This window comes from Pelmatolapia mariae, linkage group LG23 (genome assembly GCF_036321145.2).
Source record: "Pelmatolapia mariae isolate MD_Pm_ZW linkage group LG23, Pm_UMD_F_2, whole genome shotgun sequence".
Lineage (NCBI taxonomy): Eukaryota > Metazoa > Chordata > Actinopteri > Cichliformes > Cichlidae > Pelmatolapia > Pelmatolapia mariae.
The window spans coordinates 17,442,855-17,461,708 of NC_086246.1; the positions used below are offsets into that span (position 1 = coordinate 17,442,855).

The 18,854-nt window shown below is 40.2% G+C and overlaps 2 protein-coding genes across 4 annotated transcripts; both read right to left on the reverse strand.

The window, feature by feature from the left end:
- Positions 1-4: 4 nt before the first annotated feature.
- On the reverse strand, positions 5-7,708 carry cdadc1 (cytidine and dCMP deaminase domain containing 1). The gene is made up of 11 exons (XM_063465981.1): positions 7,507-7,708; positions 6,960-7,060; positions 6,647-6,824; positions 5,584-5,881; positions 4,509-4,715; positions 4,315-4,415; positions 4,062-4,111; positions 3,249-3,418; positions 2,968-3,157; positions 2,601-2,649; positions 5-2,471 (listed from the first exon to the last, which is right to left on the reverse strand). Exons 1-11 carry the CDS (start codon positions 7,604-7,606, stop codon positions 2,365-2,367), a joined length of 1,551 nt encoding a protein of 516 aa, XP_063322051.1. The 5' UTR covers positions 7,607-7,708; the 3' UTR covers positions 5-2,364.
- Positions 7,709-8,732: 1,024 nt separating this feature from the next.
- rcbtb1 (regulator of chromosome condensation (RCC1) and BTB (POZ) domain containing protein 1) lies at positions 8,733-18,280 on the reverse strand. Of its 3 annotated transcripts, none has more exons than XM_063466913.1 (14): positions 18,219-18,275; positions 18,086-18,115; positions 17,169-17,457; positions 16,542-16,692; positions 14,662-14,828; positions 13,693-13,851; positions 13,502-13,609; positions 13,224-13,366; positions 12,898-12,961; positions 12,653-12,779; positions 12,416-12,542; positions 12,085-12,236; positions 11,869-11,999; positions 8,733-10,994 (listed from the first exon to the last, which is right to left on the reverse strand). In XM_063466913.1, the coding sequence occupies exons 2-14, from the start codon at positions 18,100-18,102 to the stop codon at positions 10,854-10,856; spliced, it is 1,776 nt and encodes a 591-aa protein (XP_063322983.1). In that variant the 5' UTR covers positions 18,103-18,115; positions 18,219-18,275; the 3' UTR covers positions 8,733-10,853. The 3 variants fall into 3 exon arrangements, with proteins under 3 accessions (XP_063322983.1, XP_063322985.1, XP_063322984.1); XM_063466914.1 differs by having other exon boundaries at positions 10,897-10,994; positions 11,853-11,999; XM_063466915.1 differs by lacking the exon at positions 18,086-18,115 and having other exon boundaries at positions 18,219-18,280.
- Positions 18,281-18,854: the final 574 nt, after the last annotated feature.

Here is an 18,854-nt window from a genome sequence, read left to right on the forward strand (position 1 = left end):
AGTTGCAAAAACACTTAAACCGCTGTTTACTACACCTGAACAAAAAAAAAAAGAAGAATACAAACAGTGTGTTCATGTAGAAAATTAAAGTTGGTAAAGTCGAGTAAATTCCTTCACGCTCCAAAACCAAACTTTTGACCGTTCTCTCTGCTTTGCAGGATCATTTTTTAAAAATTCATTCAAGCATTATCCATATGCTCAACACGCTTCACTTTAGTGCATTTGGCTTGCGTTTAAAAACAATAACATCCTCACAGTGTGAAACACATCTTTCAAACATTCTCACAGCAGCTGCCTTCAAAATAAAAGCATCAGTAATTTATTTCAAACCATTCTGTGCCGTGAGGACAATCCTGGACAACCAGGAGCTACATATGTTGTTAATCTCACACTTTTTCATTATTTCGATTTTTATAATTAGCTTTCCCCCCTCCATTTGTTTCAAAAACAAACAGATCTGCATATCACAGTTTAAATAACTATTTTAAACTAGAAAGTGCATTTTCTGAAGAAACTGCAGTGTGAATGCTTGAATCTGAATGTATGCACTGAAATGAATTAATTGCTGAATTTAAGTTAAAAATTTTGAATGACATGAAAAATACAGAAATTGTCGCCTGAAAACAAAAGTGCTGAACTGCTAAAAGCTAAAATCCACAGAGAAGAAGTTGGAAAATAGCTGAAAGGTTTTTCAATAAAAATGAGAAAGGAAAATTCAGAGTCAAAAAACCTCTGAATGAATATTAAAAGTTCATATGCGTTGAATAACTGAATGACTAAAATGTGAACCCTCCACTTGGATCCACACAGTTTAAAAAGTTTGTATCTATGAGCTTTGAAAGACACGGTGTTGGAAAGAGAAGAACGATGGCGACATTTTGAGGGTAAAATGATGGCTGTAGAGCAAACACTGTGGACACAGCAGCAGTTGAAAGAGAAGTGTTTAAGATGAATCTTGGCACAGTGAGAGACAGAGCTCGTTAGGCAGGCAGGTGTGAGCCTGGTTGCTATAGTGACTGCACCCAATGGCTCAGTACACACGCACACAGACATGCACCTCACTTTTGCTGCTTAAAATGAACAGAAAAGTCAGGTCGAAACAAATCGCTCCCAAATGAAAAGTACAGGTCCTATTGACAAAATTCTTTCACCGTGAGCGCCAGCACTGTCTAGTCTACCTAATTCTCAGTTTTCATGCTTGTGGAGTTTATTATATGGACGTGGTGACAGTGTAAAGACAGCCTGTACTTCTGGTTTTCAAACGAACCTTCTGAGCCATTTTAACATTAGAGTCTATGGAGGAGTTGGAGGGAGTAGGCTGTGCATTGGTGACATTTATGAAAGAACCATAACACCTACTACAATAGTAAACACATTGGATGAAAGAGGACAGCGATGGCTACGTTTTGAGGGTAAAATCATACCTGTAGACCAAACACCGTGGACACAGCAGCAGTTTTAAAAAATATTTTAAGATTAATTTTCGACCTGCTTCCACTCTAGCAGTTGAGCTGTCTCACTCTAGCGGCAACATTCCGTCCCATACACACCCATTATAAACTCTGAAACGGCTGAAAAAACATCATGAAACTTAATCTGGAACTGAAGAAAAAGTATAATAGATATTGAAAAGATAAATACAAGTTGAATAGTTGAATGTCTTGTCTTCGTTTTAAAGTTTGAATGGTGGCTCTATGTTAATGTATGTGGAAGTAGTAGGAGTTTAAAAATGAGTAAGTTGAATGAGGATTTGAAGGGTCTCCCCATTGAAATACATGGGAAATTTTTGTTGAAAAAAGTTAAATAAAATTAAAAATATAAATGTTAAAAATGAGAAAAATAGAAGCAGTCGTGTCCAAAAGAAGAGGAATCTAACGGTGTTTGAATGGTTTTTCTAAGTTGAACGGTTTTGAAGGAGTAGGACTACAAAAAACGTACGGAATCTATAATAATAATAATAAAATAGAATAAAGATTACAACAACAATACTGTGAATGCTTTTACAAGCATTCACACTAATAAATTATTTCTTTGTGGTATCTTATAAACGCTTAAAAAAAATTGTCCATAGTTTCTGTACCTATTTTTTAATCTTTAATCTTCGATGGATCTATTAATCCACTCTTAGTGGTGTCCCTTTGAGGTCACTGCATTGCATTGATTTTGGTTTGTTTCCAACTCTTCACTCATGTAATGACCGGACTTGGAAAAGATACAAATGTGTAAAATCATATGTGCCACAGATTTGATGCTCATGAAGGAAACAACATTTAGCTCTATTTATTACAGCTGTGAACGATCAAATCTGTGGCACGCAAGCTTAAAACCTGCCTCTGTGGGGGGTGTTTTTTTAGGTACGTGGATTTATCGACGGCTCACAGCAGGTGATTCGCAGGACATGCTGGTACACAGCTTCTTGTTGCTGGGGCTCTCACTCTCAGTCTGTCTGCTGTGCTTTCCGACACAACCGTCTGCAATAAATGGCACTGTGGTTAAAACGCGAATCAGCAAAGGAAAATTGGCTGATTCGTAACTCATAATTCTGTAATTTATCTGTGGAGATGGTTAAAAAAAAAAAAAAGGCATAGGGTGCCACTTACTGGCAAGATGAAAAGGTGGTGCTGAGGACACTGAAGGGCTTCTTTGCCACTGTGAGGACAGATAAATGTCAGATTATTTAAGGACATGTCAGCCTTATCTTCAAGAAGCAAGACATCCAGAAGTTGCTTAGTCAGAGATCCCCTTATGCACCAGAATAAATTAACATACATCTCCCTTTTCAACATATTCTCCGAGTCTACTTTTGCTATGTTTGCTGAAGAAATGACCCCTTTCTGCAGCCTGGACTTTACTGTAGCTGCAGAAATGTCTACATTGATGGAGGTTTGATATACTCCAAACATCAAACACAAACAGTATGAAATAAAAGGGAACAAAAACAAAACAAGAAAAACATTGTGGACTCACTATGAACTTGCTGATGTTCTTTAGGGTGCCGAATCGCAGGTAGGAAATATCTCCCTTATCTTTGTCCCGGTCCTGGTCAGAGGTGTATATGTGTGTGACGCCGGCTCCTCTGATCAGAGGGACACACTCATCACATGGACACTTGGTTACAAAAAGCATGGTTGGCTCATTCGGTTTGATGTCTCGCGTCCTGAAAAGAGGAGGAACACCTATCAAGCGATGATGAACACTGACTTTCTGCATTCATGTTTCCCCTCCCGCCATTTCTGACAAGTACTGACCTGAAGGTGAGGGCGTTCTGCTCTGCGTGGATAATGTATCTGTATTTACGTCTCTGGCGGTCCTCCTGTTTGGCGTCCATCTGAGGGTACTCGGCGTACTGCGAACCTGCGGGGTAAGCGTTGTACCCACAGCCCACCAGGTAGAGACACCCTGTTCCATTACAGCCAGCCTGAGATGAGGGGAATGATCAAAATACTACATTAACAACATGAGTGTAGGTGTTAAATCTATCGGTAGCACTGCTTTAAATGATGAAATAAAGTGTTCTTTCCAGCGTTCATAATTCCATCTGCATTATACCACGGGCTGAAAAGCAGCCCCAAATCACAACACAGCCTCTACCGTGTTTTACAGATGAGTGTGGACACTCACTGTTGTACCCGTCTCCTGACCTCTTCCACACTGAGCTCTCTCTCTTTTTGTCAAAAAACACTCACTATCTCAAACTGTCCAGAGAGAGCACCCACTACTGAGGAACGCGTTAGGATTTATTTGAACATTTTGGGCTCATCATCATGACATTTGTCACAAATTGTTTACTTGAAACAGCCAACTGCATCCACCCACAGTGAAAACCTCAATGCGTTAATACAATCATCCATAAATGGATTTATATAATCCAATTTCGTGCAGACAAAAAAACAAACAAAAACTCCTTCTGTACGAGCCTGATGTTATTAGGTTTTGTCAGTTTGTCACCTTGTAATCCGGTGTCAAATCCTACCCGAACCGGCACACAGAAATACCAACAGTCTACTCTTGTGATGAATTAATGAGTTAAATCAAATCAAAAGGAGAATAGTTGAGCTCACCGACTGTCCTTTGGCCCAGATCACAGTGCCCACACCCACTTTAGGATCCTCTGAAATGACAGTTATGCATGTATAAGAAGCTGGAAACAAATAGCAAACTATTGACAGGGTCGTTGTTAGAAATGATCATAACCTTTACGACATCACTCAGGAAAAAGTCCTGCAGCCAAACAGCAGTTGTTATGATGCTTGTTAGGCAATATGCAATAGAATGTAGAAGAATGTAGTGTGTGTTATGAATAACCAAACACACCTGTCCTGTAGGCCAGTAGCCTGGCCTGGATCATGCAGTGACGAGCCACTTCTTGGGGCACATCTTCATGACAAGGGGGCAGTGACACTGACGACTCTTCCCTGGCTCACAGAAGGGACACGATCAAATGGGCGTCAAGTACAAGCGCGTGGCGATGTCTGTGCTGAAAACAGATAAATTTGAGAGTTTCTAACCTGTAGAAGCCGTAGTGTTGCTGTGGCACCCCGGCAGCCACTGCAGCTAAAACTTCCACAAGCTCCCTCATGTTGTTTCTCAGGCTGGAGAAGTAAGGCTCCACACAGAAATTCTCCAGGCCCATGTGCTTCAAAATCTCCTGATGCTGCTGGGACTTACGAACCAGGAACTGTCTGGAGAAATCCTTCAGGCATCTCATTCGTTCTCTGGAACGACACAGAATATTTCTTATAAACGAGCTGAAAATCCAGCTGTGGTCATCCAGCAGTTTCGCAACTTGAGTTTGATTCACTCAATAAATATTTCTCCTTCTCAGTCTGGTTAAATTAAAGGTGAAAGAAGTTCTCTAATTATTTCTGCAGAATAATCTTTGCTTTGTGCCTCATCTACAGGTTTTCTTGCCCTTTGATGGCTGAAGTCTGACCAGAGGTTAAACTAGGATGCAACGGAGTTCCAGCACCTTCAAATATTAAGTAAAAAATAAAAATATATAGTGGGCGGTTTTATACATAATAACATCAAGCGAGTTTATTCTTAATTTCTACCTGCCAAACCCCACACTTTAATTCTGACCAAACCCACGTCAGGAATTTAAGTGTCAGGAAAGAAATAACCGTCCTACGACTGTTGTATTCATAACCACACAGCTGAAATAATTTGGTTCTATTCATTTACTCTCAATGCTCTCATGAATCAGATACAGATTTCAGGTTTCTCTCTGCCACATCAGTCTCATATTTAAGTTAATTCTGCAGTCACTACAGTTACAAAGCAAACAATTATTTTGACTTCATTTGTTTTGATGTACTTTATCACACTACACTGTAATATAAATAATGATGTGCACATTTATTTTCTATTGTTTTGTTTCTTGAGTTAACCATCTGGTGCTCTCATCAGCTGAGATTTCTGCTTCAGGTTCAGTTTTTTTTTTTTGGTGCGTGACCAGAACCTCCTTGGGTTTCCCTCTAAAATATACCAGGCAACTGAGTATAACTTATTAGAATGAGAATTCAGCACACAGCTCAAAAGTGCTGCTCCGCAGAAGCAGATACTGTAAGTACAGTAAGGTACCTGTTGAAAAGCTCCTCCGTGTTCTGCCTTGGGTCGTCATCAGTGATCCTCTCTGTGAAGTCACAATTTCTGGACGTCTCAGTGACAAACTGTGCCAGGCCGGGTGCCAGCGGCTGCAGCAGCACGCAGATGTGAGGACGGCTGTTGGACTTGAGCTTCTCTACTGCTACAGCGTCTAGTAAAGCTTCCTCTGAGATGAAGTGAGCCGGACCGCAGTAGCTTGGATTGTTCATAGAGGTGGACTTCAGAATGCTGATCTCAGGGTCCCCGGGCCAGAAGGAGATCTGACTGACTCCAGCTGGAGGAGGAGAGCAAACAGCATTTATCCATCTTAGTTAACTTTGCCTGGGAATGAGAGAACAGAGCTCCAAAGTTCAGCAAACTGCTGATGTAGTTTAATGCCGATAATGCAGTTTACAACAGTACGGCAATACCTGTGGGACATATTCAGTCATACGCTCACAGTAAATAAATATATCATTATGGTGTCAAAGTCTGTCCTGAGTTGGAAGAGAAAGTGGAAAAGGTTTCTAAGTGTGTTCACTTCTCAATGTGTCATTCCTCCAATCTGGAAATCAGCAAGCCACAGTCTGATCATAAAGAGGCTGCTTGCCAAGTCTTATAAAACAGGTCCACTTCAAAGTAAATGAAAGTAAATGAAAGAAGGTGCTGTACCAGAAAGGCTGCAGTTATTCTGACTACAGTTAGGGTGGTGCCTCAAAGTGACAGCACTGTGGTGGACTCCAAAACACACAGAGGCTGGAATGTGTAAGGGTGAGACAACAGAAGGGCAGGTACTTGGGTTCATGCAATCATAATCAGTGGTGCGTACATGTCACATTGCATTTTTGATGAATTTGTGTGCCACCTCATAACTATGTTTATAAAGCAGGCCAACTTCCAAGTAAAAAGTCGCACTGGTCCGAGGTATGTAGTTCTGCCTGATCAAGAACATCTCGTTTTTTGAGAGTGTGACAAAGAAATACATTCACGCTGCACGTTGTTTTTAGGCTCCCTTAATGCCGTCTACTCATTCCTGCATCATGCCTCCTTCTCCGCTCACCGTTAATGATCATCTTCAGGCAAGTAGCGCAGGGTCTCCTCGAGAAGTACAGTTGACAGTCAGCCAGGCGGGCACCATGTTGGATGATGGCTGCCTGTCCAGCGTGGAGCTCAGCTCCTGAACAGTGAAGTCCCACCACTTTGCTTTCCCGCACCACCACCAGACCCATCCCATGGAGCTGAAGCACAGTACAGCTACAGTTATTAATTTTACACACAAGTGCTAGTAAAGATGGACATAAATCGCTCCACAGAACTTGATGATTTTTTTCCCTAGATTGCATACATCACTGTGTTTTTATATTCAAACTAACCTGATTACCACCATCCTCCTCTGTTTGCTCCTGAGGGAATAACTCCATCCATAAACTCAGCAAGGTGAAAAGGTTTACCTTTGACAACCTGGGGCCATGACCTGAAGCAGAGGCAAAGCTGAATTAAGACATCTTGTCCACAATGCTTCCCTGAAAAGCTGCAGTAACACATGCTTGGATGAGAATATATACCATGAAGATTACTAATGTTTGCATGGTTTAAAGGCTGCACCGAAGCTAACTTGGCCTGTTGACTGAGACTTAGAAAAATATAACATTTATTTCAGATACACGCAGGTGAAGACCTATGTCTATTGATCTGAGGATGGGGATTTCGCCATATAATGTGAATAGGATAAGATGATCGGCCAAGTCTAAGATAAATATATGGAGCATTGTGTAATGTGTAAATAAAGGCTGTCAGCCGTGGCCATTAAAAGTGCCTCTCTGGTAAACTGTATCTCATGAAGCTGCGGTTTTGTGGCATGACAGAAGGGAAAAATATTAAGCTAAACTACTGGAAGAACTCTTCCTCTAGCTGGCTCACCTTGTATTTTGCTGTCAGTCTGGGTGCTGCTGTCTCTTGTTTCTCGACACGGTTTGGACTGGCCCGGATCGGCTCGGTTCCATATTTGGCTTTCTTCCATTCAATCAATCTGTCAGCTACAGAAAACGATATAATACGTCGACCCGACGTTCAGCAAGAGAAGAGCCGGATGAAGCTTTCTTTGGTATCCTTTTCACTGTTAAGTTGGATAGTCACACGAATACTATTTTCAACCGACGCTTTCAAAATAAAAGCCTAAAAAGACACCGATTTGGCAAATAAAGTTGCACCAATAAAGAAATTCACGTACAAATCTGAACTTACACTTCAGAATAATTTATTTTTTTTATAACGACTAGTTAAAGTCACGTTGAAATCCGATTAGTAACGGTAACTCTCAGCAATCGGCGACTTTTTAAGTTACAGTGCTAACATTACTAGCACTAACTCGCGTATTACGGTACAAAGATTCTTAATAAAACACTGTACAGCCGATAAATACTTGGACGAACGTAACTTCAAGTATTTCTACCGCAAGCAGAAACTTTCTCCCTCTTATTTAAAGAAGGAGCCGTTCTTCTGTGACTTCGCTAGTGGATGGTATCTTGACAGTTCCGGATTCCTTCCGGAAATATTTTCTGACGCTGTCACATGGGCGGGGCCAATTGGTTGGCTCGCAGCACGCAACAAAGTACGAATCATTTCAACTGCTAAGCTTAAGGAGTTAAGCCCATACACTTGTCCGAGCCCATACACTCACGTGCAAGCACGTTGCTCTCATACTCCACAGAGAGCACTGGCGCATACTTGTGACATCACTAACCCTTACCTTACTTTGTCTTAAAGACACACCACACAATTGTGACTGTTACAAAGTGTTTTTGAACTAAAAATCAAGAATGTGGGATACTGTTTGTCATTTTTATTGATAAATACATTTCATTTTTATACATTTTATTAATGAACAATCTACTAAAATTTCACCAAAATGTACCACTTTTTATTAAAAATTTCCTTAAGTGATATTTTCTTTTTAAAATCTCACATTCCCATCTATAATTTTGATATATAGATGTTATATCATTCTATTTGCATGTATATTTTTCATGTTATCATTTTGCCATAAAACATAATTGTTTGCTTCAAAGAGCCAATAAAGAGGTAGACAATAAAAAAAAAAATACAAAAATATACAAGAACAAAAATAATTATGACAAGTGAACAAATCAGATTTAAGAAATATTTATTTCTTCACAGAAATATATAATCCCCATAGCTAAATTAAAAAAGTAAAATAATACAGTATGTCTCAAGTATGTAACAGCAACAGAATAATAATGCATACCCCAAACACTGCAATGCTGTAAGCTGAATATAAGCATGGACCTAATGCTAATGGTTTTATAAACTTCTCCTAAACGATGAAAGTATAACAAAGTGTGTGTGTGTGTCTGAATACAATATGCAAATCAGTTTTACTCTTCCAGTTTAAATTTCCTCATAAACCCCCCCCCGAAGGAACAGCTCATAAAAAACAAAACAAGCGGAAACTGTAAACCTAGACCTCATTTCCCGAAAACAACGATATCCACAGAAGCTCTCAAAGCATCCTAAATTACTTTCCAGCCTGAACTGAAGCTGTGCAGTTCTGCTTTAGTTGGATCGAACAGAAACTCCTCCTCAAGCATCTGAGTACATCAAGAAATAGAAACCTATCAAGGAAATAGAAACTGATCTCACATTGGCTTTACTGGGAGACGGCATGGTTGACATGTTGTCCTAAAGGCTAGGACGCACAGGAAGTTTTTGGTCATCAGACGACAAAGTGAAAGAATGAAAAAAAAAAAGTGCTTCAAAGCATTCCTCTTGCTTTAATTTGCAATGTATCCTGTAGCTTTGTTTAGTGCAATTTCTGCTCCATATATAGAAAAACCTACAGAAACTAAGATGAATTCCTCTTAAGTACTTTTGTAGATTTATTTTGAATTTGCCCGAACACAGAAACCAACCTGTAATGATGAAAATGCTAATAATGCGGAAACCTGAGCAAGCTTCCACAGCACAACATGCCTTAGATACAACACATTTTACTTGCAATGGAAGAAAAAAAGGAGCTAATATCGTAATTTTACCAAAGACGGTTATTTTTCTTAACTGAAAAGTGCAAATTTCTCAGTCTCTATATATTTCATAGATTTTTGAATAAGCTTAAAAAAACAACCTCTTAGTATTACGGAATATATAGAAATGACTGTAGTGCTGCAGAGGAAATGTGAGGCAGAATGAACACACCTAAAGTAGAGACAGATTTTAGTATAACAACAGTTTTTAACTTCCCAAAATGTACAAAAGACATTTACCAAGCAAGCAACTCATAACAAACCACAGTAGGCTCTGCATCAGCTGTGTATGTCATGTATATGTGTATGTATGAGTTTGTCTTTATCAATCAGTTGCTTTGAGTTAAATACAAAGAGCTGCTGAATACCAAATTAGAGCCTGACTTATATAAGATATCTAAGGCCGATACAGATATTTGGAGATTCAAAAATCTTATAGTCTGATATATTGGTCAATATTTTTTTTCATTTCAGAGAAACTCAACAAATCAATTTCCCTAATGCTACGTTATTTACTTGTTTAAGTCTGCTCAGATCAGCTTTAGGTGCTCCAACAGGTAATGCCGAACTTGCCCTGTGCCAGCTGGTGGACAAACTATGCAATGTCAGCAATCATAACATGGTAGAAGGGTGTTTCTCCCATCTCCTCGTTACTTTAAGTTTTCCTGTATGAACGCTAACACTAACAGACTGGCAATTAGCCAATGCAATCAATTCACCAATAAATTGGGCTCTACTGCTAAGTGTGTGAAACGTGATTACAGTACAGTGTTCATCTCTTTAGATTTCGTCAGTAGTTTATTCCTTCCAGATCTTTGGTCCCTCATATGAACTTTTCCAGAAAGTAAATGAACAAAGCAAACGCTGCTGAGAAAAAATAAAATAAAAAATTCAAGTATACATAGCATATGTAAAGAACTTCCACAGAAAAGGCGCCATGGGTTTGGCCAAAGTGCTCATTTTAGATCCACAGATAACGCAGCTTAAAATCCAGTTTAAGCATCTTGTGAATAACGCTGTTTAAGTGCTTCTTTAAAGTATATATAAATAAGTATTTCAAGAAAGGGCCTCCTCTTTTGTCGTGGATGGGATCAACAGGAATGTGAAAACTGAAATAGTCATTGTGGTGTTGCATTTTGCTGCTGCACATGCAGCACGACCAAATCCACTCGGTCATTAGTTGTTTTTTTCTTTCTTTTTTAGGTTGCAGGAGCCTAAAAGTACCACTCAGTTCTTGAAGGCTCCACAGCGGCTAGCTTTGCTGATAAACTCCTTCAGCATTGCTCCGTCTACCTGCCAGAAGGCTTCGGTCTGAGTTACCTGAGTCAGGTGGTTTATACAAAACCTGAAACAAAACTCTTCCAGGTCCTGGAAAAGCAAACAATAGAAAAATAATAAGGAGATTAGATTGCAAAAGAAAGAACAAACATTCCGATGCTTATTTTACAGGGTGTTAAACCTCGTAATCCCTGACAGTTTTCCTTTGCTGCTATACCATAGTGCAGACTCGGCCAGACTGCCATCACTTTCAGACAGACTGGTGAAGGTTTGCAAATAACTGCTGTCTAATATTTAAACACAGACTGATTGTCAACATGTTGCAATCACCGTGTGAGTGTGCTGATCAGTGTAATAGAGGACCCGACTCGACTGCTTGCATTCTTCTACACAGCAAGGTTGCTGAGCGGCTGCTGTTAAATTGCTGCCCTGCAGCAACAACTTCACGATTTCTGGAGGAATTTCTGTTCAGGTGTCTGAGGTTCTGACTCTGAATGTGTGCAGTTAATATAAATTTCTGTTTATATATGTGTGTACGTCCTTCATTTTGGCCAGTTTATTACAGTTAATCACTATATTATCACAAACAGATTGCATGTAATTGCAGCCTTGACCCAAGCTCAAACTGATAGCAGACTGACTGTCGTATTGCCGTTTTATTGCTGTCTTGATGCACCCAAGTCATTTTTGAAGATGGACACTGACTGTGAGTCGTCGCAGATCTGATCCGCGTCTTCAAAGCAATTATTTTAAAGGCAACAAGATCACAAGCTCATAGCACACAAACATTTTGGTCGTCTGGTCTTCCCCTAGAGGGACTGCTGCCTTAATAATATGGTGGTTTCTCAGATGATGTAACCATTCTTTGTAAAAAGTAATTTCAGGCTGCATTTTTTTTTAAAAAAAAAGTGAATTTATCTACCACCTCAGCTTATCCACCTGACAAACCTGTTTATAACTGTACCTCTGCGTCGTATCGTATGGCAGCAGACAGCAGGGTGAAGGCGTTTTCCACAGTGATTCCTCTCTTGATGATCTGCTGACACAGGCGTTTCAGGCGGTTTTCACAATAAGAGGTGGCCAGGTCCAACAGGCCTGCAGCACAACACACAAACACAGTGTCAAAAAACATCCTTCTACACACTCTAAGAACATATTTAACAGTTGCATTCATACTAACCAATGGCATCCTCAGGTGAAAGGTCAACAGTGTCTGTGTAAAGAAACTGCAGGAAGGACCTGTAGACGGGATACGAGAACTGGCCAATCTCTATCACTTCCTGCTGATCCTCCGTCCACTGGGAGCGAAACATTGAACGGAAATGCTCGCACCTATCCGTGATAAAAATACTTTATTTACAATGTATACAAATGGTCAAATAGTCAAAACCTGACATGTTATGGGCTGCCAACAAAAATCACAGGCTGCCTTAACTGCCCTGAAACAAAGCACAGCTACCAAATGCATCAAGGTTATCTTTCACTTATAGCTATGTGGATAATAAACACACCTGATCTTCAGCACAGCTTTGTGAACGTGGATGTATTTGCCATCAACACTGAACTTGAGGTCAGCCGTTTCTGGACTGTCGAACTCTTTCCTCAGAGCCTCTGCAACAGTCAGGAAGTCATCTTGCTCTAGAAGAAAAAAACAAACAAACAGTAGTAACAGTTCTAGTACTTAGACAGCTTTCATTTTTGTTTGTTTTTTACACAAATAATCCACAATTTGTTGTCTCTTCTCTCACCCATAGACATGAGGCGCCACATAACGGATGGCGTAGCGAAGCAGGCAAAGACGTCGTCTGTGTTGGTGAGGTGCGTGAGGTGTGGCAGGACAATGGATTGGCCCCGGCACTGACCCCACATAAAAACCTGGAGGAGGAGTGAAATGATAATGCTCCTGGATTTTTTTGGTGTTTTTTAGAATAAAGAATTCCAGAAACCAAAGAAATACAAGACTGTGCATCACTTTGAATGATGAATGCTATACCTGCCCACTTTGGGTCTTGGCTGCCGACGTGTGTGTCGAATGGCATGCTGCCACCTCGACGACCCTGCCAAATGAGAGACGTGTTAACACAGGGAAGCTTTTCCTTCTTAATTATTGTACTGAAACATGTCAAAAGTGTGAAAGCTGTTTTGCTGTGGCATGATTTGCCCCAAAATATCTACAATTAGGGAAAGAGCATTGTTTTGTTTACTGCAGACGACTACTTAAGACCAGGAGCGGAGGCAGAGGTACAGAGGGAGGAAATGAGGACAGGAAACTAAATATTAACAGGAAACGTCCGACACCCTTCCCTCTCCCCTTCCTACCTCTCTTTGTCAGCCATGATGTGCACAGGGCTGAGGTGGTTGCTCTTGGTGCCAGTTCCCAGTTGACCATAGGTATTTGCTCCCCAGGCATATAGCAGCCCTTTATCGGTTAGGGCCAGGCAGTGTCCATAGCCCGATACAATCTGGAAGGTAGGGATGGATTTAAATGCGGCTGATAAAAAAAAATTACCCAATCAGATGTAAGCACAAATCATGAGTCATCCTCAAGGCAATTATTGATATTAAAAGCTCATTCATGTGGTTGTTGGAATTCTCACCTGTTGAATGCACATCCCTTGGAGTGCAGCGACACGGCAAGGTGTTAGCTGATTTCCATTGTTGCCAATTCCCAGCTGCCCATTTCCATTGTAGCCCCAGCCGTAAACCTAAAGAGAAATAAAAGCCACCCTGTTTACCACATCAAGTTCAGATTTCTCAATGAGATCACTAAGAATTTATTTAACATCACCTCTCCATTGTCGACAAGAGCCATAGAGGAGGTTTGCCCACATGTGATGCCCGATGCATTCTTGCCCTGCAGGCATCCGGTGACCTTCCTGGGGTAGGGTTGGTTGGCTGTGGAGCCTGAACCAATCTGGCCACAGTTATTATATCCCCATGCAAAGACCTAGAGAGGATTGACAATGTTGTAGTGTGAGAAAAAACACCTTTCTCAGAATGATGTTATTGATGCTGTACTCTGAGTTTTTCTAAGTAACATCTCAAACAGAAAAACTTGAATGTACATGAACAAACTGGGAAAAGGATGCAATACTTATCGTACACTTAGTAACATTTTAAATGGCAACAGCCTTTCCAGCTTACCACACAAACAACCCCATTAGCTTTAATGCCGCTGGGTTAAAGACAAGCTTCTTAGTGTGACACTAGCAGGCCTCAAGGTGGCAGGTCAAGGTATATATGGGTGACCCCCTTAGGGCTAAACTTTTTATTTAGAGTGGTACATAAAGATAAGATTATTCTAATTTCAGTCATATTTGATGATATTTTATTAATTTAATTAAATTATGTGTGCCACATATTCCTTTTCATTACCTACTATTGCCATCCCTGCTCTTTTCATTTGTTGTTTAAGAGTGAATGGAAACTGTTTACCATCCAAACATGAATTTTTTATTTATATAGCACCAAATCCCAACAGCAGTCACCTCAATATGCTTTATATTGTAAGGTTAAGACTGTACAATAATAGAGAGAAAACCTAATCACTCAGCTGACCCCCACTAGTAAGCACTTGGTGACAGTGGGAAGGAAAAACTTCCTTTTAACAGGAAGAAACCTCCAGCAGAATCAGGTTCAGGGAGATGCATCTGCCAGGACCAGCTGGGGGTGAGGGGAAAAGAAGAGAACAGAGGGAGACAGGAAAAGACATGCTAAACACATTTAACGGTGATTAAAAAAACAAAAAAGGACTTGCCTCTCCATCCAGAGTGAGAGCCATAGAGTGATGTGAGCCACACGACACCTCTTTCACTTTTTTGTTCTGCAGGTTAGCGGTGATCAACACCGGGGAGAGTCCCGGGTTGGTCGACCCATTCCCCAGCTGACTGTAACCATTGTGACCCCACGCAAACAGATGTCCATCTGCAACACATAAAAACAAATTTAAGCTGTCAATGCTATACAGGTGTTGGTTATACAGTGTCTGAGTGTCTATTTATGTTATCAGCACATTTTTTAGTTCAGGTAAACCCTTTCATGCATGAATTATGACAACCTGAATCAGGATTTTTTTCAAGTATTTTTATTCATCTTTAGGTATGAAAAAAAGATTTTTGAACTTCATTTTTTTTTTTTTTTAAACATTTACTTAATTTTTTTTTTTTTTTTTTACATGTACAGGACCTGGAAAAACTAGTCCATGCTTTCATCTTTAGTAGGCTTGATTACTGTAACAGCATCTTTACAGGTCTACCTAAAAAAATCAGTCAGACAACTACAGCTCATTCAGAACTCTGCTGCTCGAGTCCTCACTAAGACCAAAAAAGTGGACCACATCAGTCCAGCTCTGAGGTCTTTACACTGGCTGCCTGTCCGTCAGAGGATAGACTTTAAAGTTCTGATGCTGGTCTATAAAGCTCTGAATAGTTTAGGACAGGGGTGGGCAATCTCAGTCCACGAGGGCCGGTGTCCCTGCAGGTTTTAGATCTCACCTTGGGTCAACACACCTGAATCACATGATTAGTTCGTTACCAGGCCTCTGGAGAACTTCAGGACATGTTGAGGAGCTAATTTAGCCATTTAAATCAGCTGTGTTGGTTCGAGGACACATCTAAAACCTGCAGGGACACCGGCCCTCGTGGACTGAGATTGCCCACCCCTGGTTTAGGACCAAAATACATCAGTGACCTCCTGACCCAGTATGAACCTTCCAGATCCCTCAGGTCATCTGGATCCGGTTTTTCATCAGTTCCCAGAGTCAGAACCAGACACGGAGAAGCTGCATTCAGCTTTTATGCTCCATATATCTGGAACAAACTCCCAGAAAGCCTCAGATCAGCTGAAACACTCAGTTTATTTAAATCCAGGTTGAAGACTCACCTGTTCTCAGCTGCTTTTGAATAAAGCACCAAATCCACACTGTTTTATTTTTAAGCTTAAATTTCAAAACTTACATTTTAACTACTGATTTTATCTACTGTTCCTTTTTTTTCATTTTAAATCATGCTTTTTATTTGTTTTTGTTTTTTAATGTCTCTGTAAAGCACTTTGAATCACCTTGCCGTTGAATTGTGCTATAAAAATAAACTTGCCTTGCCTTTTCAAAGGGTTGATATGTATACATTGTATGTCCATCAGTTGATGTGCCTACAACTGATGTGTATGGACTGACACATCAGTGTCCAATGTAGTGGTTTGTGTGCAAGTATACCATCAACACTGACACAAATACAAGAAAACAGCCTTTGAATAGCTGTCCACTGTAGTAACCACTATGCGTGAAAGGGTTAAGCTCATATTAGTGACATTTCCTCTGTTCAATAGAAAAAAGTCAACCTTTCTGTAGAAATTGACCTATATTGAGCACATGACTATACAGTGAAATGTTTATGCAGCAGGATGAAAACATTATGCAACTTGTGGCCAGCATGCAATCCACTGATATGAACTGCTGAAACCTGCCTGTCAAGACATTTAATACCAAAGTTTTTGAGTGGAAATTCACTTTAGCCTAACCTAACTGATGCAAGCAAGATATATTTGCATTACACTCTGAGCGCTCTGTTATATAAGAAATGTGAAGAGATGGAATATATATATATATATATATATATATATATATATATATCAGCCTACCGTCGGTAGCCAATAGGACATGAGGTCCGCTGCCATAGCTCAGACTGGCTACCTTCTTCCCTCGCAGGAAGTCCAGTTTCTTCGGCATAACAGTGCTCAGACTGTCTCCTGTACCAAGGCAGCTGCTGCAGTTTAACCCAAACACAAACACCTGGAAACAGTAACACACATTTCAAAATACAGAAACACAACTTAAGTGCAGATATACATTTAAAGCTGTGTTGTAGGTTATCAACAAACACAAAGCAAATAGATGCTCAATGTGTGACTTATGTGTTTTGATTGAGATCAGCTGTGCTCTGGTATGGTGGCATTCAAACAGGAAAGTGAAAACAATGCAGGATCTCCTGTGGCATATTTTTTCTTTCCACACAAAACACACGCTTATGAAATAAACCTTCACGTAAAAAGAGCAGCGGAGGCATTTCACACAGCAAACCCCATCGGCTTCATACGTTTTCCTGTTGTTTAAACTGTCACGTAACTACAGAGCAAACGATACACTTCATGTAAAGTCAGAATTAGATTCAGGCACAAATATAAGGAAGACGAAACAAGTACAATCATTCGAGTGCTACTTAAAGAGCTCATATCATAAACAGAAACTATCAAATGTGCACTCCTCACCTCATTTCCATGGGTGATATAGATTGCTTCATTGGCAGTGGTGCCAAAGACACAGGCCTGTCGCACTGTAGCTAGTTCCTGAGCACTCAGCAGGTAGAACAGGGGCCATTTACTGACATCCATCACTGCTCCTGCAAAATTCAGTCTTCCTAGCTGGGAAGGAGGAGGAGTCAGGGATGATCGGGGAGAGGAGGAGGGCACAGGAGGGGGATGACGAGGGGAAGGGAGGACCCGAGGAGGAGGCGATGGTGGTGGTGGCGTGGAGCCAGAAGAACCATCCCTGCTGTCGCTTTAGACAAGATAAGAAATATATTAAAGATAAATAGACAAAGTTTGTTTTTTAAACAGTTACATTACTATAAAGAGGGGTAACATTTATTATTCTTCTCTTGAAATGTTCTGACAGGAAACTAAAGAAATGACAGGCAAGTATTTGGCAAGTTCAGAACTACATCAAATAATACCTGTATGTCTTGGGAAATACATCTTAATCTCATGTAAATGAGGCATAGCATGAGGCCAAAGCAATAACACATAATGTTACTGCTAAGCTCTCAACTCCTGAGAAAAGCCAGCGAGCTGATATTGGATATAGCTGATAAGCAGGGGACGTTTTAAATTGCTACATTTTTTTCTCCACCTTAGCCAGCATAACAACAACAACAATGATAATAATAATAATAATAATAATACTAGTAATAATAATATTAACAATAATGGCAATAATAACAATAATTTAAAAAAGAACAAAACAAGCATACTCTAATTTACTGCTCCCCTTTTTTCAACCCTACGTAGAAAAACTTTTAATTTCACTCCTTAAAGGCACCACAGCAGCAAAGCTAACTGCGAATAAAAGCGTGCGATGAACGGAGAAGCTAGTAGCTTAGTTAAGCGCTTTCTTGTGCTCTTCCTACCTAAAGCATCGCTCCATAACAACGAGTCGACTGAGAAAAGACAAACAGACAGCGACAGCGTTACGGCAACAACTTTAAGAATAAAAACGACTACTTCTACAACGTGTAAACTCGTGTTAATAAATACATTTACCTGAAAAAAATCGCTCATCCGGTGTTTACAGTAGCACAGCTGCCGAGCTGCGTCGAGAGTGGTCAGTTGTTCTTCTTTGCGCATGATACGCGCGGTTGATTAAGCGGGCGCGTAGGAGCACCACTGCCCCATCCGGTCCTCAGTTAAATAACACCTAGATGTAGACGTGCACTTACCAGCCACAGATGGGGATAACGCTCACGGCCCGAACCAAAGCCGCAATTCTCCTATAATAAAATCGATCTTCAACGAATTTAATTTTTTTCAGTGTTATTATATTTATCTACAAATACTTAAAGGTAGGTATACTAGAACAAGTCAAGTTTTTGCAGGTGACAAAGAAATAATTGTAACTTAAGCAGTAATTAATTTTAGGTCGTGTATGAGTAGTTTTAAGCATCATTCAACTTACAGGAAAGACGAAATAATTATATTCTAAGTATATTTAACTAGTGCCTAAATTCTGGGTATTTTGCAGGAAAGGAGACATAAATTATACTGTAAGTAATTTTAAGTACCGCATAAGTAATTTTAAGTATGGTGTAATTTGTGGGAAAACAAACAATATAAGTGCACTGTACTTTTTGGGGGTAGGCTGTATTATGGAGTGGCTTTACTTGGTCTAACTTCCAGGTA

Bases quoted from the DNA above. Each gene is read 5' to 3' on its own strand.
- rcbtb1 (XM_063466913.1), bottom strand. The intron at 14,829-16,541 runs GTAGGCTGATAT...TATGTGTTGCAG, and splicing joins TGTCCTATTGGCTACCGACG to ATGGACATCTGTTTGCGTGG. The intron at 10,995-11,868 runs GTACAGTTATAA...TTGCTTTTCCAG, and splicing joins CCATACGATACGACGCAGAG to GACCTGGAAGAGTTTTGTTT.
- cdadc1 (XM_063465981.1), bottom strand. From the start codon at position 7,606: ATGGAAGAAAGCCAAATATGGAACCGAGCCGATCCGGGCCAGTCCAAA. The intron at 6,825-6,959 runs GTTAGTTTGAAT...ACTGTGCTTCAG, and splicing joins AGGAGGATGGTGGTAATCAG to CTCCATGGGATGGGTCTGGT. The intron at 4,416-4,508 runs GTTAGAAACTCT...TCTGTGAGCCAG, and splicing joins CAACACTACGGCTTCTACAG to GGAAGAGTCGTCAGTGTCAC.